Source organism: Sphaerodactylus townsendi, linkage group LG01 (genome assembly GCF_021028975.2).
Source record: "Sphaerodactylus townsendi isolate TG3544 linkage group LG01, MPM_Stown_v2.3, whole genome shotgun sequence".
Taxonomy (NCBI): domain Eukaryota; kingdom Metazoa; phylum Chordata; class Lepidosauria; order Squamata; family Sphaerodactylidae; genus Sphaerodactylus; species Sphaerodactylus townsendi.
This window is the reverse complement of record NC_059425.1, coordinates 82238536-82255146: the sequence shown is the minus strand read 5'-3', so window position 1 is coordinate 82255146 and position 16611 is coordinate 82238536. Positions and strand designations below refer to the sequence as shown.

The following is a 16611-nucleotide window of genomic DNA, read 5'->3' as shown; positions in this document are numbered from 1 at the left end:
ATGATAAGCTTGCAGTCAGTCTCATGTTTGCTATAGAAGGTAGATAAAATGATTCTGCGGGGATGTCTGGTTTCTTTTCCTTGTATCTACCTTATTCATCTTGCAAACAGGTTTCAGGCATAATCAGGGTGAACATTTTGTATACATTTGCCTGACAATAAATAAGAGGGATAGAGAGGTAAAAGTGCTGGGGGGAAACAACTTAATTATGATAGAAACAAGGAAAGATTCTCATTGTTTACATTAACCCTTGCTATCTGACCACAGTGTATTCTAGAATGGGAGTTGAGATACTTGATAACTAGTTTTTTTTAAAAAAAAAACCCTTGGCAAGTTTGTAAGTGAATTTTAGTCAATAACTATGCTATTTTAATTTCAAGATGTGAATATATATATTTTACATTTCATTTTTCCTTCTTTTGAATTTTTCATTGAGAAAAATGAAATGGCATGGTTTTCAACTAAACAGATAATTGCCTGAGTTTTAGAGGTAGCTCTGGAATGTGGTGAAAAGCTGATTTGAGTGACTTTGGGGGCCTCTGAATTTGCAGTTAGTTTGCAAATGGGAAAAGTTCACAACACTCTCACTGAAATGTGCAAGTCCCAAATGATTTTGGAACTTGTATATCTTGCCATGAGCATGTGAGACTTCTGTTACTCATTCCTCCCTGGTGCTTCTTATTCTGCCTTCTACCCTCCAGTACATGTGGTAATCCTGAGATTGAGAGACCTTTTTCCATAATACTCTTTCCCATAATACTAAAATGCAGGCGCACCCAAAGAAGTTGATGGGTGACAGGTTGAGGTATATAAAAGAAAGAGGTTCTTTACTGAATTGATAAATTGCGGGATTCACTCCCAGTGAACATATTGATGGCCACAGGCACAGATGACTTTAAAAGAGGGTAACTAGAACTATCCTCAATGAGTCTATCAGTGCCTTGCTAAGTTAAATGTCAGTACTAATTGCTAGTACTGAGAGGAAGTATTGGAGGAAGGCTTTGGCCACTACACCATGTTTGTTGACCTTCTATCTAGGGTAACTGGTTAGCCACTATGTAAAATTGAATGCTGGACTAAACGGATCACTGATCTGATCCCGCAGAGCTCTTCTTTTGTTTTTGTATGGCTAGCATGACAGAGAGATGTTATGAGTAGGGTTGTGCACCATTTTTTCCATTATTTTTCAAATTCAGTTTAGTAATCCCAGAAATTTTCAAAATACTTTCCACCCCAAAAAGCCAAATCCCCATACTGGCTTTTTTCAGGAATTCAAAATTTCTGGGATCTATTAAACCCACACCTGAAAAATTCCAACTGCCTCCAAAGTCTGCATGCACTTCGGAGGCGGCAATGGTGAAGAGCTCAATGCTGGGTTCAGGTCAACCAAGTTTGGTATTCAACTCTCTGCACTGGCTGCTGCCCCCGAGACCCGACTAGCAGGTTAAAGAGGGGGAGATGGAAGAAGGGGGGAGGTTTTTTTAAAAATGATTTGGGAGCAGTTTTTGGACTCCCTTAAAATGCCCCCATTTTTCAGGATAACCCTCATAAATACCAATAAGGTATTTTTCAGGAGTTCTCAGTTCACCTTTGCCAAATGCACACCTCTTGTTATGAGTCTCCAGTGCACTCATCCATATTCTCTATAGTCAGAGAGGGAGAGTGGAAATGTAAAAATGTGATCTTCTCTCTCTCTCTCTGTATGTGTGTGTATACAAACACTCACAAAAAAAGGTATTTTCATTTCCTGAAAACCTCCTGGAATAGTCACATGCAAATAAAAATAAAAATAGTATTTAAACCAGCTTTAAAACAAAAACAGTAATAACAGTGAAATAAAAAAGAAACAAAAAAAAGTATTGTCGAAGGCTTTCACGGCCGGAATCACTTGGGTGCTGTGTGGTTTCCAGGCTGTATGGCCGTGTTCTGCTAGAACGGCCAAATGCTGCTAGAACACGTCCATACAGCCCGGAAACCACACAGCACCCAAACAAAAAAACCTTTAGTAAAGTCTTGTCAAAATAGTGTAAGTTTTTCTAGTTGCTGGTTGTTGTGGGCTTTCCAGGCTGTATGGACGTGGTCTGGTAGATCTTGTTCCTAACGTTTCGCCTCCATCTGTGGCTGGCATCTTCAGAGGTGTATCACAGAGAGAAGTGTTACACACTGTGTTTAACTGTTTAACTGTGTAGAAATAGATATTTCACCCGCAAAGTGGTCTCTCTATGACAGTGTCACACCCAAACAGATAAAGACCGTCATCTTTTATAGATACAAAGAATACATACATCATAATTCATAATCATAACCATATATATATCCCATATGATCATTTTTCTCCCAGATATGCATTCATTCCTTTACCTTAAAATCAAACTGGCTTGTCTGATTCTTGTTACACAAAAGTTGGAAAGTTCTGTCCTTCTCTGCCCTAGGCTACATGTCCTTTCCCATAGGCAAAGGGGGCAATAAACTGAATTCAATATTTCTGGGTTTTAATCAAGATAGATAGTTCCCAATGTTCCTGAGGGTGGGGTTTTCCCAGGGAGATGCCTCTTCAGGGTGTAAAGATTTCACATACATCTTATTCACTTTAAAAGGTTAAAATGATTGTGACAATTATAATATGTGATTCTAGTAGAATATATGTTATAATTTTCAAATATTATAATTTTCAAATATTTCACTATCAGTTCAGTGTTCATTAAAATACACATTTTCAATTATCTGATCAGATTAATCTCTATTCTAACCTTTGATCTCTTCATTTCTGTGTTTATTTACGTAGGTCCTCTTATTTATCTGGGTAGGCCTAAAAGGTTTATAAGATGTGCTCTCTTTCACTTCTTTGGCCCTTAGTGATATTCCGCATTCCTTAGTGATATTATCTTTCTTGCTGATCAGTTGATCTAAAGAAAGAAAAAGAACCATTTTTATTTTAAATAATAGTTCTTTATTTCTCCTGTCCCACAGTGGGGTATATATTGATTTTCAATAATGGTTCTTTATTTTTCCTGTCCCACAGTGGGGTATATATTGGTTCCCCAATCAGTAAGTGTTTTCTAGTTGCGTTTGCATTCATGCCACTGAATTTTTGTGATTGAAGAAGTTGCTTATTCATGGTGGCTGTATTCAAGTATGATAATGAGCCATAGTTTGAAAACCATCTTTTGTGGTAACCCGCTCAGTCTGCCACTGATAAGTAGCAAAGCCAGATAAGTGCATAACTGAGGGCAGCTTGTTTGCTTCTTTGTGTCATTTCCCTCCTATAATATCTAGGATTGCCTCCTTTCAGGTGAGGTTTGGAAGTCTCTTGGAATTACAACTGATCTTCAGGCTACAGAAATGTTTTCCTGGAGAAATGGCTGCTTTGGGAGCAGACGTCATGGCATTATATTCAGCTGAGGTCCCTTCCCTCCCCAGCCTCCATCCCCAAATGGCTTCATTGGATATCTTAAGAAACTGGGGCTTGATCAAAATGTACTTTACATACTGCAGTTTATTGTGATGCAAATGAATTTGGCCACTGGCTATTATAGAGAGAGACATGCCACAGTTTTTGGAAGATATTTTCATAAATCTGCTATTTGCGGTGCTGTACGCTTTTACTTAGTTTGTAACGCAATTTGGAATAAAATGGCCCATTTTACCAATAATGTATTGTTTAGGAGAGCTAGGGAAAATGCTTCTCTTTCTACATTCCTGGCATTTTGTTTGTGTATGTGTTGGACTGGGCTGTAGATTTTTCCATTTGAACTTGTCAGACAGCTTCTAGGAGTGTTAGTATCCAGCCATGCTGTCTCCTAAAATGCTCTGTTGTCTTCCTGCAACTGTTAACAAATTACTTATGAATCTTGAAAGATGAGTTTATAAGTCAAAACATTTGTGCGTCAAGAACAGTAAGACAGCCAACGTAAAGGGGTTATTCATTTCATGAGCACTTCAATCTTTTTAAGGCACAAAAAATAATAAGGTTAGTATGGAGGCATTACATTGATCCAGGGATATGGATGGCATACAGTGTCTTGTAGGCTTTTTAGAGTCCTGTGATTGCTTGGTTTAATGTTTGGAGGTATCACATATTTTTCTAACCCGCTCCATTGTAGAGGTAAGTTTTACCATGTGATGGAAAATGATCTAAGGATTTGGAAACAAGAAGAGAAGGCCACATTATTTTTTTTATTTACAGAATTTATACTCTGTCTTTCTACCCAACCAAGGCAGTTAACAGTTAACAGCAGAACTCTCTAAAACAGTAATAAACCAATTTAAAACCAAGAATATAATACATGTATAAAAACAAAGACCCAACAAATAAAAACATAGGGCAAGAATGAGGCATCATTGAAGGAATGGCAGACAAGACAAAAAGGTCATAACCTACTGGTAGAAAGCAAAGACAACAGAGGACAGACAATTAGCCTTCCTTATCCAGCTGTAGATCCAGATCCAGAAGTACCTCCAAACTGCAGATCTGCTCCTTCAGGGAAAGGTGCAGCCCCCTGCAGACAGAGACACTTTAAAACCTGAGTCAGTCCTACTGCTCAGCAGCAGTGCTTCCATCTTCTCAAGATTAAACTTCTGTTCAGAGTTTGCATCCATTTCAGAACTGCCTGCATGTTCACTTCTTTTCTTGAAAATGCTTTGATTGCGGACAACCATAAGGGAATTAAACTTACAATAAACCTTTTTTTATCTCAATCATACCCAAAGCAGACTCCTTCTAGAATAATGATTTGAAAATTCTTTGTGAATCTTTCCTTTATCATACACAAATAACCATACCATCCAAATCTTCTATCAAATCTTTCCAAGTCCAACAGTCTTGCATTTTTCAGCATCACCCATTCTCTAATCCAGATCAATGCAGTTGCTTCAAAATACAATTTTAGATTTGGAAATTCTAAACCTCCTCTTGTTTGCTTCTTACACATTTTTATATTTTTTCTTGTTTTCTTGCCTTGCCAAACAAAATTGCTAATATCTTTTTGCCACTGCATAAAGCACATTGTAGTGTTAATTATTGGCAGCACCTGGAAGAGAAATAACATTCTTGGAAGCGCATTCATTTTTATCACAGATATTCTCCCCAGCAAAGATAATTTCATTCTATTCCATCTCAACAGATCTTTCTTTACTTCATTCCATTTTTATTTAGTTATTTTGAAATAAGAAACAATTTTTATTAGTCACCCACAGTCCCAAATATTTAACTTTTTTAACCACTGTGAATTCTGACAACTGGAATAATTTTTAATTCTTGACACATGTACAGTTCAAATATCAAATCTTTGTTGTACGTGGCTGCCGCAGGACTCAGGACTCTATCTCAATAATACAGAACACTGGGCTTCTGAATATTACACTATTTCAAAAAATATCTAATACTGTTTTCTAAACTGAAGGCCATCTGGTTAATGATTTATGGGAAACTAATTTATTATATTAATTAATGGCACCTGACTCAGGGGGTAGAGTAATTGTATTCAGCTAATGACTAATCCTGTTCAACATTATATGATATCTGATATGCAAGTTTATGTGATCTTATTTATATGTTATTGTTGACAAAGATGTAACAGTGTGTAGATATCAGTTTTTCTTATAATATTGCTATTGGTTTAATTTAAAAAATATGACATTGAAAGGACAGGTTTCACTATGAAATCAAATTACAATGATTCATTGTAGGTCTAATTGGGAACCAGTCCAGACCACTGTAGGTGGATTTCTGAGCTGCCAGCTTCATATCAGAAAAGTTACTGCCAAGATTGTTTTGCTGTCCATGATTAGAAATGATGGTATACTCAGATCCATGAATTATAATTGTGTTTTTATGTTTGCTTCTAGACTTTTAAAATTAAGAGGAAAGAGATAATTTCAAGATAATTTCAATCACATCATGGAACAATTTCAGTCACTAGGAAAGAGAAAGAATGCTATGGAAATATCAAGTTGAATGGTTTGCGTAATGTGTAAGCAGTAAAATGCCAAAGGGAGGAACTTTGGTCTATAAATAAACTGTGAAGAGTTAGAGAAATGCAGGAGGTGGTGGTAATCTTTGTACATTTCCTCCTACATAATTCGTAACCAGGAACATACTCAGTACTTTTAAGATCATAATATTTGCATACAGCAGCTATGACTGACAACACCTGTGTATTACAATTACTGCATATCTCTTGTGTAGTATTGAGATACATCCCAAATACTGCAACAGAACGGGAATTTATATCAACCCCCCCCCTCGCCAGCTGCCTACTATTTTGCTCTTGGGGGTCAGGGGACTCTTCTGAACCAGTATAAGAGCAATGTGGGGATCTGCAGTGGGAAGAATTATCTCCCACCCCACCCTCACCCCCACCCCCAGTTCCCCCAGTAGAAGTGTGGTACCCTCTGGCTTATGTGTTATGCCAGCAGAAAAGCATTTGTGCTGTTTATAATTCTATTCCACAAGTAACAAGATAATTGTATGCTGAAAAGCATCCATTTTGCATTATCTTCTTTGTAATCTTTGCAAGTAATTTTTATATGATGAATTAATTAAATGTGTTCCAGGCTTAAAGAGGCTGAGGAAGTATGCAGACAGAAAAAGGGGAAATCAATTTACAATATAAAACAGAAGCATGATTCTGGAATTGTAAGTATTGTTTGCTCATGATTTTTCTCCTGCTATGCTTGAGTAGTAGTTTGGAACAACCCTGTCCTTGTATGATCTGAAATCTTTTTCTCTCTCCTAGTGAGGGTGAAACTAGATCTATAGTTATTTTGCAGAGGCACATCCTGCCTTACAAACTTACTAGAGTTCTTTCAGGGTGTAAACAGACATGTGGGGGAACCATTGGACATTGTCTACTTGGATTTCCAAAAGGCTTTTGACAAAGTTCCTCACCAGAGACTATTGAGAGTAGCAGAGTGCTGGACTAGATGGACACTGGTCTGATCCAGCAGGCTCTTTCTTATGTTCTTATTTCCAACAAAATTAAAGTGATCTATTGGAGTTACTATTTCACTATTCAAAATCCTATTTTTCTTCAGGCCCAAAGGCTACTGTTGATAACAAATGTATTTGTGAGTGCATACAGCAGTCCATTATGATTGATTATTGCCATTTCAGTAGCACACTTATGGATCTGCTAATCTCCTATTCCCAGCTAGGGAGAAGACCAGCTTTCTAAAGCTATTTGGTTCCTCATTTCACCCTTATTTTCACATCAGTCAAGTAAAAAAAACCATTCATTTTTTTCTCTCTCGGTGTGTGTATGGAGTAAAGGTGCTATAAAAACATCAGAGAATGGCCATGTAAACATTCAAAAAAAGGGGAAGAAATGAAGATTCGTTCATTCCTGCTCCTCTCATAAAGCAAACAACCAGAGTATGTTTTAGCTTTAAAATCTTGGGCTATCTCTAACTACATCCACAACCAAGTGGATTGGGCTCCAGTCACAGACGAGAATGGGATGATTTTGTATAGTTCTCCCTGACTTTGCCTCAGGTGCCAAATGACATATTTTTGAGAAGTGGTAGCTTTATGGAACTGTCAGAGGAAGGGTAAATAAAGGAAGATTGGCTTGTGTGAACTCCTGTGTTTGATTTTAGCAAGCACCTCCCAATCTTAGCATTTTTGGAATCTAAAACTTAGAAAAGAGCCTAGACCACACCATGTGAAAATGCAGAATTTTCCTGTGTAATTGTTCCTGTGGTTTAGAGGAATTTCAGTTTAGTGATTAGCTGCTTATTTATTTACATCATTTATATCCCTACTTGCTGCCCAAACAGGACCACCACAGCGACTGATTTACAGAGACTGATTGTGCTTACTATTTTCTTCAAATAAGTGACAAGCCAACATGAATTTAAATGCCAGACCAATCATTTTAAAATTTTTAGATTTTATATTATGGACCAGTTTGACAGCCAAACATTGTGATTTAAATGGATTACCATCCTAGTCTGGTTTAAATGTAAAAATAATATCTGACCTATTGCCAGCCCAAACCTATTTGGAGAAGAGACCTCTACAGAATATTGGGGTTGTGATGTGGAGGTTCACAGTGGCAAAACACCTCTGAACATCTCTTGTCTTGAAAACCCCACTGGGTCGCCATCAGCTGTGACTTGATGTGGGAGGGAAATTGCCACTCTGTTCTGTTTTTCTGTCCATTGTGTCTGTCTGTTCATTACCACAGACACTTGAATTTAATTTTAACTATATTGTATAAAACCCTGGGACTCTTTTCGTGATGCATCTTGCATTGTGAAGGATATTGGTTAGGGCCTGTAGGGTAATAGCAGCCACAGAAGTGTCTGTTGGCACTGTTAAAGAATTGCCACTTTTCTCAAGTTTTTGGTAGGCAGGTGTATTTAAATACTGAACGAGTTTAGTGGATAATCACTCCTTAGTACCAAGGAACTCAGAGTCACAATAATAAGCTTTTCTGAGTACTCTGATAACGTCTTTCCATTAGCTGTCCATCTCATGAGAACGTTCACTAATTCCATTTGTTGTAAGAACTCCACATGTAGCATTTTCTACTCTTGTTTCAGGGTGAAAAATGCTGCGTTTATAAACATCCCATGCATGTCCTTTCAGTCATATCCAGTAACTATTACAAAGACCTGTATAGATTGTATTCAGGATGGCAGCAATTATGTATGTAGTTTCTCATATATTTTTCCCAGTGGAATGCAATTTTTCTTAATTGGTGTTCAGGATCATGGCCTAATGTGAGTGGTTTAGCTTATGAAACTGTTGTTCCCAGGATTTATTCAAGTAATGATATTTGGAGATTTTTGAATTACTTAGAACCTCTTCAACAAAGGTCATTAGCTACAAAGGCTTCAAGAATTCTCGTTGTCTGAATCATTTATGGATGGGGTTCTAATACATGACCTAATTTCTAACATGGAATTGATAAATGAGGAAGGTTTTATATTTTTATTTCTGAATTTTGTACTAAGTGCTGCACCTGCTCAATTAGTCAGAGCTTTCAGTTCCTTTATTGGGCCCTGTGGTACAGAGTAGTAAGCTGCAGTACTGCAGTCAAAGCTCTGCTCATGACTTGAATCTGAGTTCAACTGAAGTCAAATTCAGGTAGCCGGCTCAAGGTTGACTCAGCTTGCCATCCTTCCAAGATCAGTAAAATGAGCATCCAGCTTGCTGGGGGTAAAGTATAGCATGCTGGTGAAGACCATGGCAAACCACTCCATAATCATAGTCTGCCTAGCAAATATTATGATGTGACGTCACCCCACACGTTAGTAATGATTTGGTGCTTTACCTTTTATCTTCAGTTCTCTCAGCTCATGTATCCCCTTCCTCTCCTTTTCTGCATTATCCACGAACCCATTCTGCTCTGAGTTCACCTCCTTAACTTCTATTTATGTAGGTTAATACCTAAAATTATGGTGGAATGAGCAAAAAAGCAGTCTTGATGCACTGGTAAATATTGCATCAAGATTCTTTTTGCGGGGTCTTTTATCAATGCAAAGGAGCACATACTCTCATGAGTAACATATCTTATAGAAAGAACCTTGATACAATCATACCAATAGCCACATATAGATGTTCTGCTGCTGTTGTTTGTGTGTATTAATACACCCATGTGTATTGGTAATATAGAAGATGAAAAAAAGTGCAGGAAATGACAAAACAAAAAGCTGAGGCAAGCTCCAAATGATCTCATTTCACAATCACTTGAGACATTCTCCCACATAAAGCAAATGTTAAAAAGGCTGGGACTCAGAGAAGAGCACCCATGGAACAATAAATAATTGGAATCAGAAAAATCATTACTGGCACTGGCCCTTTAAATGTAATAATTGCCTACAGTTGTTTCTTGCTCTGTGTTTAGAGAGAAGTGGAAGTTTGCTGATCTGTTCCCTGGGTTCTTGAATATTTGTTGATATGCTATAGAGTTTTGGAGCAGCTCTTTTAACTCAATTTTATTTTTTGTTTCATTTTCAGAAAGCTAAGATAAGTATGAAGATCTGAGAGTAGAAAGGCTTGTGCCATTGTACCACCTGTTCAGTAAATTCAAAATGTCTGTGGATGGGGAAAAAAACCATACGGCTCATTTTTTCCTTGACTTCTTTTGCATTTGTTTTCTGTTCTTCCTGACCATATGCAGCAAGCATTCGTTAATAAACAGATTTACCGTATGGAGTGTCTAATAAAGAAGTTATGCAGTTGAGACATGTCTCTTCTATGTACCCCACACTGTTGTTCTCATCCATATGGTATATTGTCACATGTATGGAAGAATACTAATAATAACTGGAGCAGCAAGAAGAAGCATCCTTATCAATCTGAAGCATACTGAATCTGTATAAACATCTAACTTTACGTACACCCTACATTTACATTTAGTAGCATTTTTCCAAAGCAACTGTGCTACAGTGCTGCCCTTAGATGCAGAGGCATTCTTGTGGCAAAACCACAAAGAAATCTTATGGCACTTTAAAGGCTTACAGACCTATTAAAGCATAAGCTTTTCTGGAGAAGAGTTTTCTTAACCAGATGCATGGTGAGAATTTCAGTCATGGTGAGAAATTCAGGCTATACATATATTGGATTGCATCCAGCAGCCCACAGATACAAGGATAGCATGTATTTCTTGCATTTTCCCTCTTCTCAGCAGGACTTTTCAACCTGGCAGAGCTTATTCTTGGGGGCACAAGACCTTTGTGGGCTAAATTCCATGGAGGTCAGGTGGGATCTGGAGGCGAGCACAAGCATTATTTTGTCAGTGGGGTTCAAAAAAACTACTGGGAGTAGAGGCACATGGAAAAGATCCATGATGGTCAGTGTCTTCCACTGACGGATTGCTGGAGCCAGTGTAGACAAAGAAGGGGTAGCATGAAATGCAAGCTCACTTGTGACATTTCTATGCAAAACTCAAAACTCAGGATCTACCAGGGGCTAAAAGTCATCATTCTTCTGCAAAGGAACTTAAGAAGAAAATCCCACAGGGAGAAAAATGTTGAAGTAGAATTGATCAATCAGTCTATTTAGTTGTATTAAGTAAGGCTTAACAAAGCCAAACATCCTTTTTAACTTCTACATGTTTTAAGTTGTTTATCATGCCTAGGGAAATGGTAATGTCATCAGCTGCAGCTGCTATGGATGGTCACTGTGCTTGCTTTAAATACCTTTGAGATGTTTTCAGAAGTGTCACAATGTGATGCATTTCATGCACTGTTCACAGTTCTCTTGTCACCAAATATCCCTGCAGACTGTGATTTCACTGCATGTAATTGCTCCCAAAATTTTTGCTTCAATAAGCCTAGCAGTCTTTAAGGTTGCCACAAGATTTTTTTCTTAAGGGGGAAATGCTGCTTCTCAAGAACTGTGTGTGTACCTGTTCCATATTGACATCTGTAGTTTGTATTTTGAATTGGTAAAGTACTCCTGCTGCACTATGCTCTACTCTTTCCAAATCCATTTGGCTGCCCACTTGTGAAATATTTCTGAAACAAGATGTTCAACACAGCTATCTCTGTGGTAAATGAGCTGGAACATGTTCCCCATTTTCTGCTAGATAGAATGGAATCAAAATATAGGGAAGAAGTTGAAGTGTAGAAAAACATAGGAGTCCTTCAGATGGTACTGAAGAACCCCAGGTACTGCAATATGCTACATTCCTTTAGAAAGAAATATACCACCCTAATTTTGAACAGCAGAATAAGAAGAAGCTGACAATGAGTGTTTGTAATCCAGCATTTGAAGTCTATTATTTTAAAGAATGTCCTTCTCTTTTATTAGCATTTTGGTTCATATTATAAACCTTAGTGACCTGAGCGACAAAGAGAACTGCTCACTCATCCAGGTTAGCTTTCATTTTATTGAGTACTCATACGCTATATGACATAACAGTTGCAGCTGTTTTGTGTGTCTTCAGTTGGAATCATCCCAAACATACCAGATTAGTCAATTCTGGTTTAGAGCACTTCCACCACACACCACACCATCTTTCAAAAATATGTTGCAAATAGCCAAAGGTGGGAGGAGGTAGAATAATAAACTCTCAAAGCTTTGGAGCATGGAAGGTGCTGGGGTGGTTTTGAGTTCTGCTGAAATGATTTATTCTCCATGTAGCCCAGAACATGATTTCTGGTTGCCAAAATGATAATTTGTGGTTCCAGACATCATAAAGGCTGCATAAATTATGACCTCAGGAATTGACTTTTTAAAATGCCAAGCACTACAGATATATTTTTCATTTGTAGGGAAAGTAGTTTCCTGGCATATAATCTGCCTGAAAAGCTGCTGTTTTATGGATAGCTCTTGAGAGACCCTGATGCATTTTTTTCTCCACAACTGCATTAAAAAGGCCTATAGCGTCAGGAATAAAGTTGTTTCTTGGGAAAAGGAAAAGAGAAAATTGCTTGTTATGAAAGACATTATCAAAAGCAAATAAATAAAAGATATTTTAATAGCACTGATTAAAACCCATGTTTATATAAACTATAGACTTGCTGTTTAACTTTGCTTTTTCCTTTAAAGTACATTAAAAGACATGGTAGCATGTTTCTGTTTTGTAGCCTTCCTGGTCTCTTCAGTATCTACAGTATGTTTATTGCCATACTAAATTAAATGAGATCGCTCTGTGCAATACTGTATTTAGTGTTTCTATTCCACTTTTTTTTAGAATGTTAATTTATATGAAAAATAAAACAAATAATGAAATCAGAGTGGCATCATGTATGTAGTGCTTATCTTGTGCTCTCATGTTACGATTATTTTTTTAAGATAATTTTTTATTAATATTTGAATATTCAGATTAGTACAGTTTCCACATTTCAAAGTTTCAACTCTGCTAAGTTTTTTTCTTCTAGACTTTATACATTACAATTGTAAGTGAGACGAAACTAAGATCTGCCAAGTTAATACATAAATAATATAACAAAGTAGATCATCCCTACATCTCCCCCCTTTAAGAAGAGGAAGGAAGAAAAGGGAGAAAAAGAGAAAGAAGAGAAAAAGAATAAAGAAAGCGGGAAGAGAGGAAGAAGAAACGGAAGACACTTCTAGAGAAGATTTCTAGAGAAGAAAGAGAAAGAAAAAAGAAAGAGCTCAGTATATTTTATACAAATGATAGAATAAGTTTAAGAAAGAAATTTAGAAGGACCTCCCCTTAGCCTTTAAATTTTAAATTTTTCCTTAAGTTGCTGATATTGGAACCATTGACAATTTTGTTGGTTTATTTTGATGTCTTGTCTGTCCCGAAGTGTGTATTCGCCTCCCAAATATTTGACTAATTCACTATATCTTAAAGTACTACATGACTCTTCTGTTCTCATCCTTATAGCTTCTAAAGGGGCTATCCATCCTGGGGTTGCCTTAATATGTTTTCTTTTGTAGTCTTCCCATGTTCGGAAAATGGCTTTTCTGATATAATGATCCATAAAGATTTTGTATTCTTTCCCTTGGGCATACCATATATAAAAATGCCAACCAAAAAAGAGGTCCACTCCCTCTAGGTTGAGCAGTTCAGTATCTTCCAATAGTACCCATTCCCTAAACCATAGTAGTCCTGCTGCTCTATAATATAATTCTAGGTTTAGCAGGCCCAGGCCTCCTCTTTTAACGTCATCACATAATACTTTGTAACTTATTCTAGGTCTTCCTTTTCCCCAAATGAATTTTAATAAATCTTTTCTGCATCCTATGAAGAATTTTTTGTGGACTTCAATTGGAATTACCTGAAAGAGAAAATTCATTTTCGCCAGGACTGTCATTTTGATTAAGGCTACCTTCCCCATCAATGATAAATTTAGCTTTGACCATACTTCTAATTTTTCTTTTATTTTTTTCCATTCATATTCATAGTTGTTTTCGAATAGTAGAATGTTGAATTTTGTCAGATTTATTCCCAAATATTTCACCTTTGTTTTACTGATGATGTGAATTCTTAGTTCTTTTTTTCAATTTCTTTGCATTCATGATTTTTTACTTGTATTAAAGATCATCATTTTTGTTTTATTTTCATTCACTTTTAAACCTGATTGTTTGCTGAATAATTCTATTTCCGTTTTCAAATTTTTTATTTATTTTTTTGATGGATTCAAGAATAATAGCACAAGATCAGCATTATGCAAAAAGCTCCTGGATCTTATATTCAATTTTTTTTTCCTTTATGCCTTCGATTCCTGAGTTGTTTTTTATATTTAGAATAAGGGGTTCAAGGGATAATATAAATAATAGAGGGGAAAGAAGGGACAGCTCCTTGTTCTCCATTACTTTCTTTAGTGATATCAAATGGTTCCTGGATAATCTCATCATTTCATTTTAATTTTTTAGCTGTTTGTTTTTTGTAAAATTGCTTCGATCCAAATTCTGAAATTCTTTTTCCCCTGGCTTTCATTTCACTCTTTGATAGATTTTCTTTCATGTATGTCCAACTTAAATTATCGAAAGCTTTTTCTAGATCTATAAAGATCATCGAGGCCTGTTGGTTTATTCTTTTATTTAGGAGTTCAATTATGTTTATGGTAGTTCTTATATTGTTTCTTAGTTGTCTGTGTGGTAAAAATCCGTTTTGTTCTTTACTGATTATTTCATTAAGAGTTATTTTTAATCTTTCCGCTAAAATAGCTGCGAATCTCATGTTACGATTATTAACTGTTAACTAGAAGAACAGTGATATTTTACATGTTTAATTATAAAACATGCATCTGTTGAAAGATTTGCAGTCTAAATGGTCGATTGCAAACAGGTGTGGAAGGAACATAAAAGGAGGAAACATGCAATCAAGGAATAAGAGGGGAAGTCCTCCTATGGATTAAAAACTGGTTGAGAAACAGGAAGCAAAGAGTGGGTGTAAATGGGAAATTCTCACAATGGAGAGATGTAAGGAGTGGTGTCCCCCAAGGATCCGTTTTGGGACCAGTGCTCTTTAACCTATTCATAAATGACCTGGAAGTAGGGGTGGGTAGAGTGGTGGCCAAGTTTGCAGATGATACCAAATTATGTAGTGTGGTGAGAACCACAAAGGATTGCGAAGAGCTCCAAGCGGACCTTGATAAATTAGTTGAGTGGGCTAAGAAATGGCAAATGCAGTTCAATGTAGCAAAATGTAAAGTGATGCACATAGGGGCAAAAAATCCAAACTTCACGCATACATCGTTACAGGGGTCAGTGCTTATCCAGTCACAGGTGACCAGGAAAGGGATTTGGGCGTCTTTAGTTGGATAGTTCCATGGGCTGGTCCAACTCAATGCATGGCAGCTGTGAAAGAGGCAAACTCTATGCTGGGGATCATTAGAGGAAAGGGAATTGATAATAAAACTGCAAAGATTTGTCATGCTCTTATATAAAGTAGTGGATGCGACGCGCGACTTGGAGTACTATTCAGGTTCAGTTCCGGTTTACTTACATCTCAAAAAAGGATATTGAAGAGATAGAAAATATGCAGATTTTGAAGGGCAACGCGAGGGATGATTGAGGGACTGGAGCACCTTTCTTATGAGGAGAGGCTGCAGCATTTGGGACTCTTTAGTTTGGAGAGGAGACGTCTGAGGGGGGATATGATTGAAGTCTATAAAATTATGCATGGGGTAGAAAATGTTGACAGAGATAGAATTCTTTTCTCTCTTTCTCACAATACTAGAACCAGGGGGCATCCATTGAAAATGCTGGGGGGAAGAATTAGGACTAATAAAAGGAAACACTTCTTCACGCAATGTGTGATTGGTGTTTGGAATATGCTGCCACAGGAGGTGGTGTGATGGCCACTAACCTGGATAGCTTTAAAAGGGGCTTGGATAGATTTATGGAGGAGAAGTCGATTTATGGCTACCAATCTCGATCCTCTTTGATCTGAGATTGCAAATGCCTTAACAGTCCAGGTGCTCAGGAGCAACAGCCGCAGAAGGCCATTGCGTTCACATCCTGCATGTGAGCTCCCAATGGCACCTGGTGGGCCACTGCGAGTAGCAGAGAGCTGGACTAGATGGACTCTGGTCTGATCCAGCTGGCTTGTTCTTATGTTCATTAATTGTTTGATAGTTTATTCAGTATTGTTTGATGTACATTAAAGGTGTGTTGACCGTTTACAAATTTTATTTTCATTCTGAGATGGTAGCATTGGTGCAGTTGAGTGAGAGGGTGTGCTGGAAACTATAAAGCACATTAAGCAGGTAACTAGAAAGGTTAATCTTTTCTCTGGAGAGCCTGTGTATTACTCTAATATACCTCCTCCTTCCTGGACCAACTCACAAGGTTATACCAGTGTGTTCTGCCTTAATCCAACATAAGTAAACAGTGATTTTTCATAGCTCTGTTGGCTCAGTTTTTCATTTTAATTCATTCTAAAAATGGTACCAGATGTCAAGCTGAATTTGTTTTCTGAAATAATTACATGTATGGAATATACTCTGAAATTGTGGTATCTAGTAGCTAACTAATTAGTATGTTTACCACCAGATGGCAGGCTAATGATTGGAAAGCACAGGCCCTGTATAAATTACAGAATAGATTCTTATACAGATGGTCAGTACAGTCTATGTCAGTGGTGGCGAACCTTTGGCACTCCAGATGTTATGGACTACAATTCCCATCAGCCCTTGCCAGCATGGCCAATTGTAGTCCATAACATCTGGAGTGCCAAAGGT

General features: G+C 37.3%; 1 protein-coding gene across 1 annotated transcript in view; it reads left to right on the top strand.

The window, feature by feature from the left end:
- The window catches only part of LOC125437511 (formin-2-like), an 85478-nt gene extending 72793 nt beyond the window's left edge, over window positions 1-12685 (top strand). The window contains 2 exon segments of the mRNA XM_048505106.1: window positions 6556-6637; window positions 9965-12685. Of these exon segments, the coding sequence (XP_048361063.1) occupies window positions 6556-6637; window positions 9965-9991 (109 nt within the window). The 3' untranslated portion in view covers window positions 9992-12685.
- Window positions 12686-16611: the final 3926 nt, after the last annotated feature.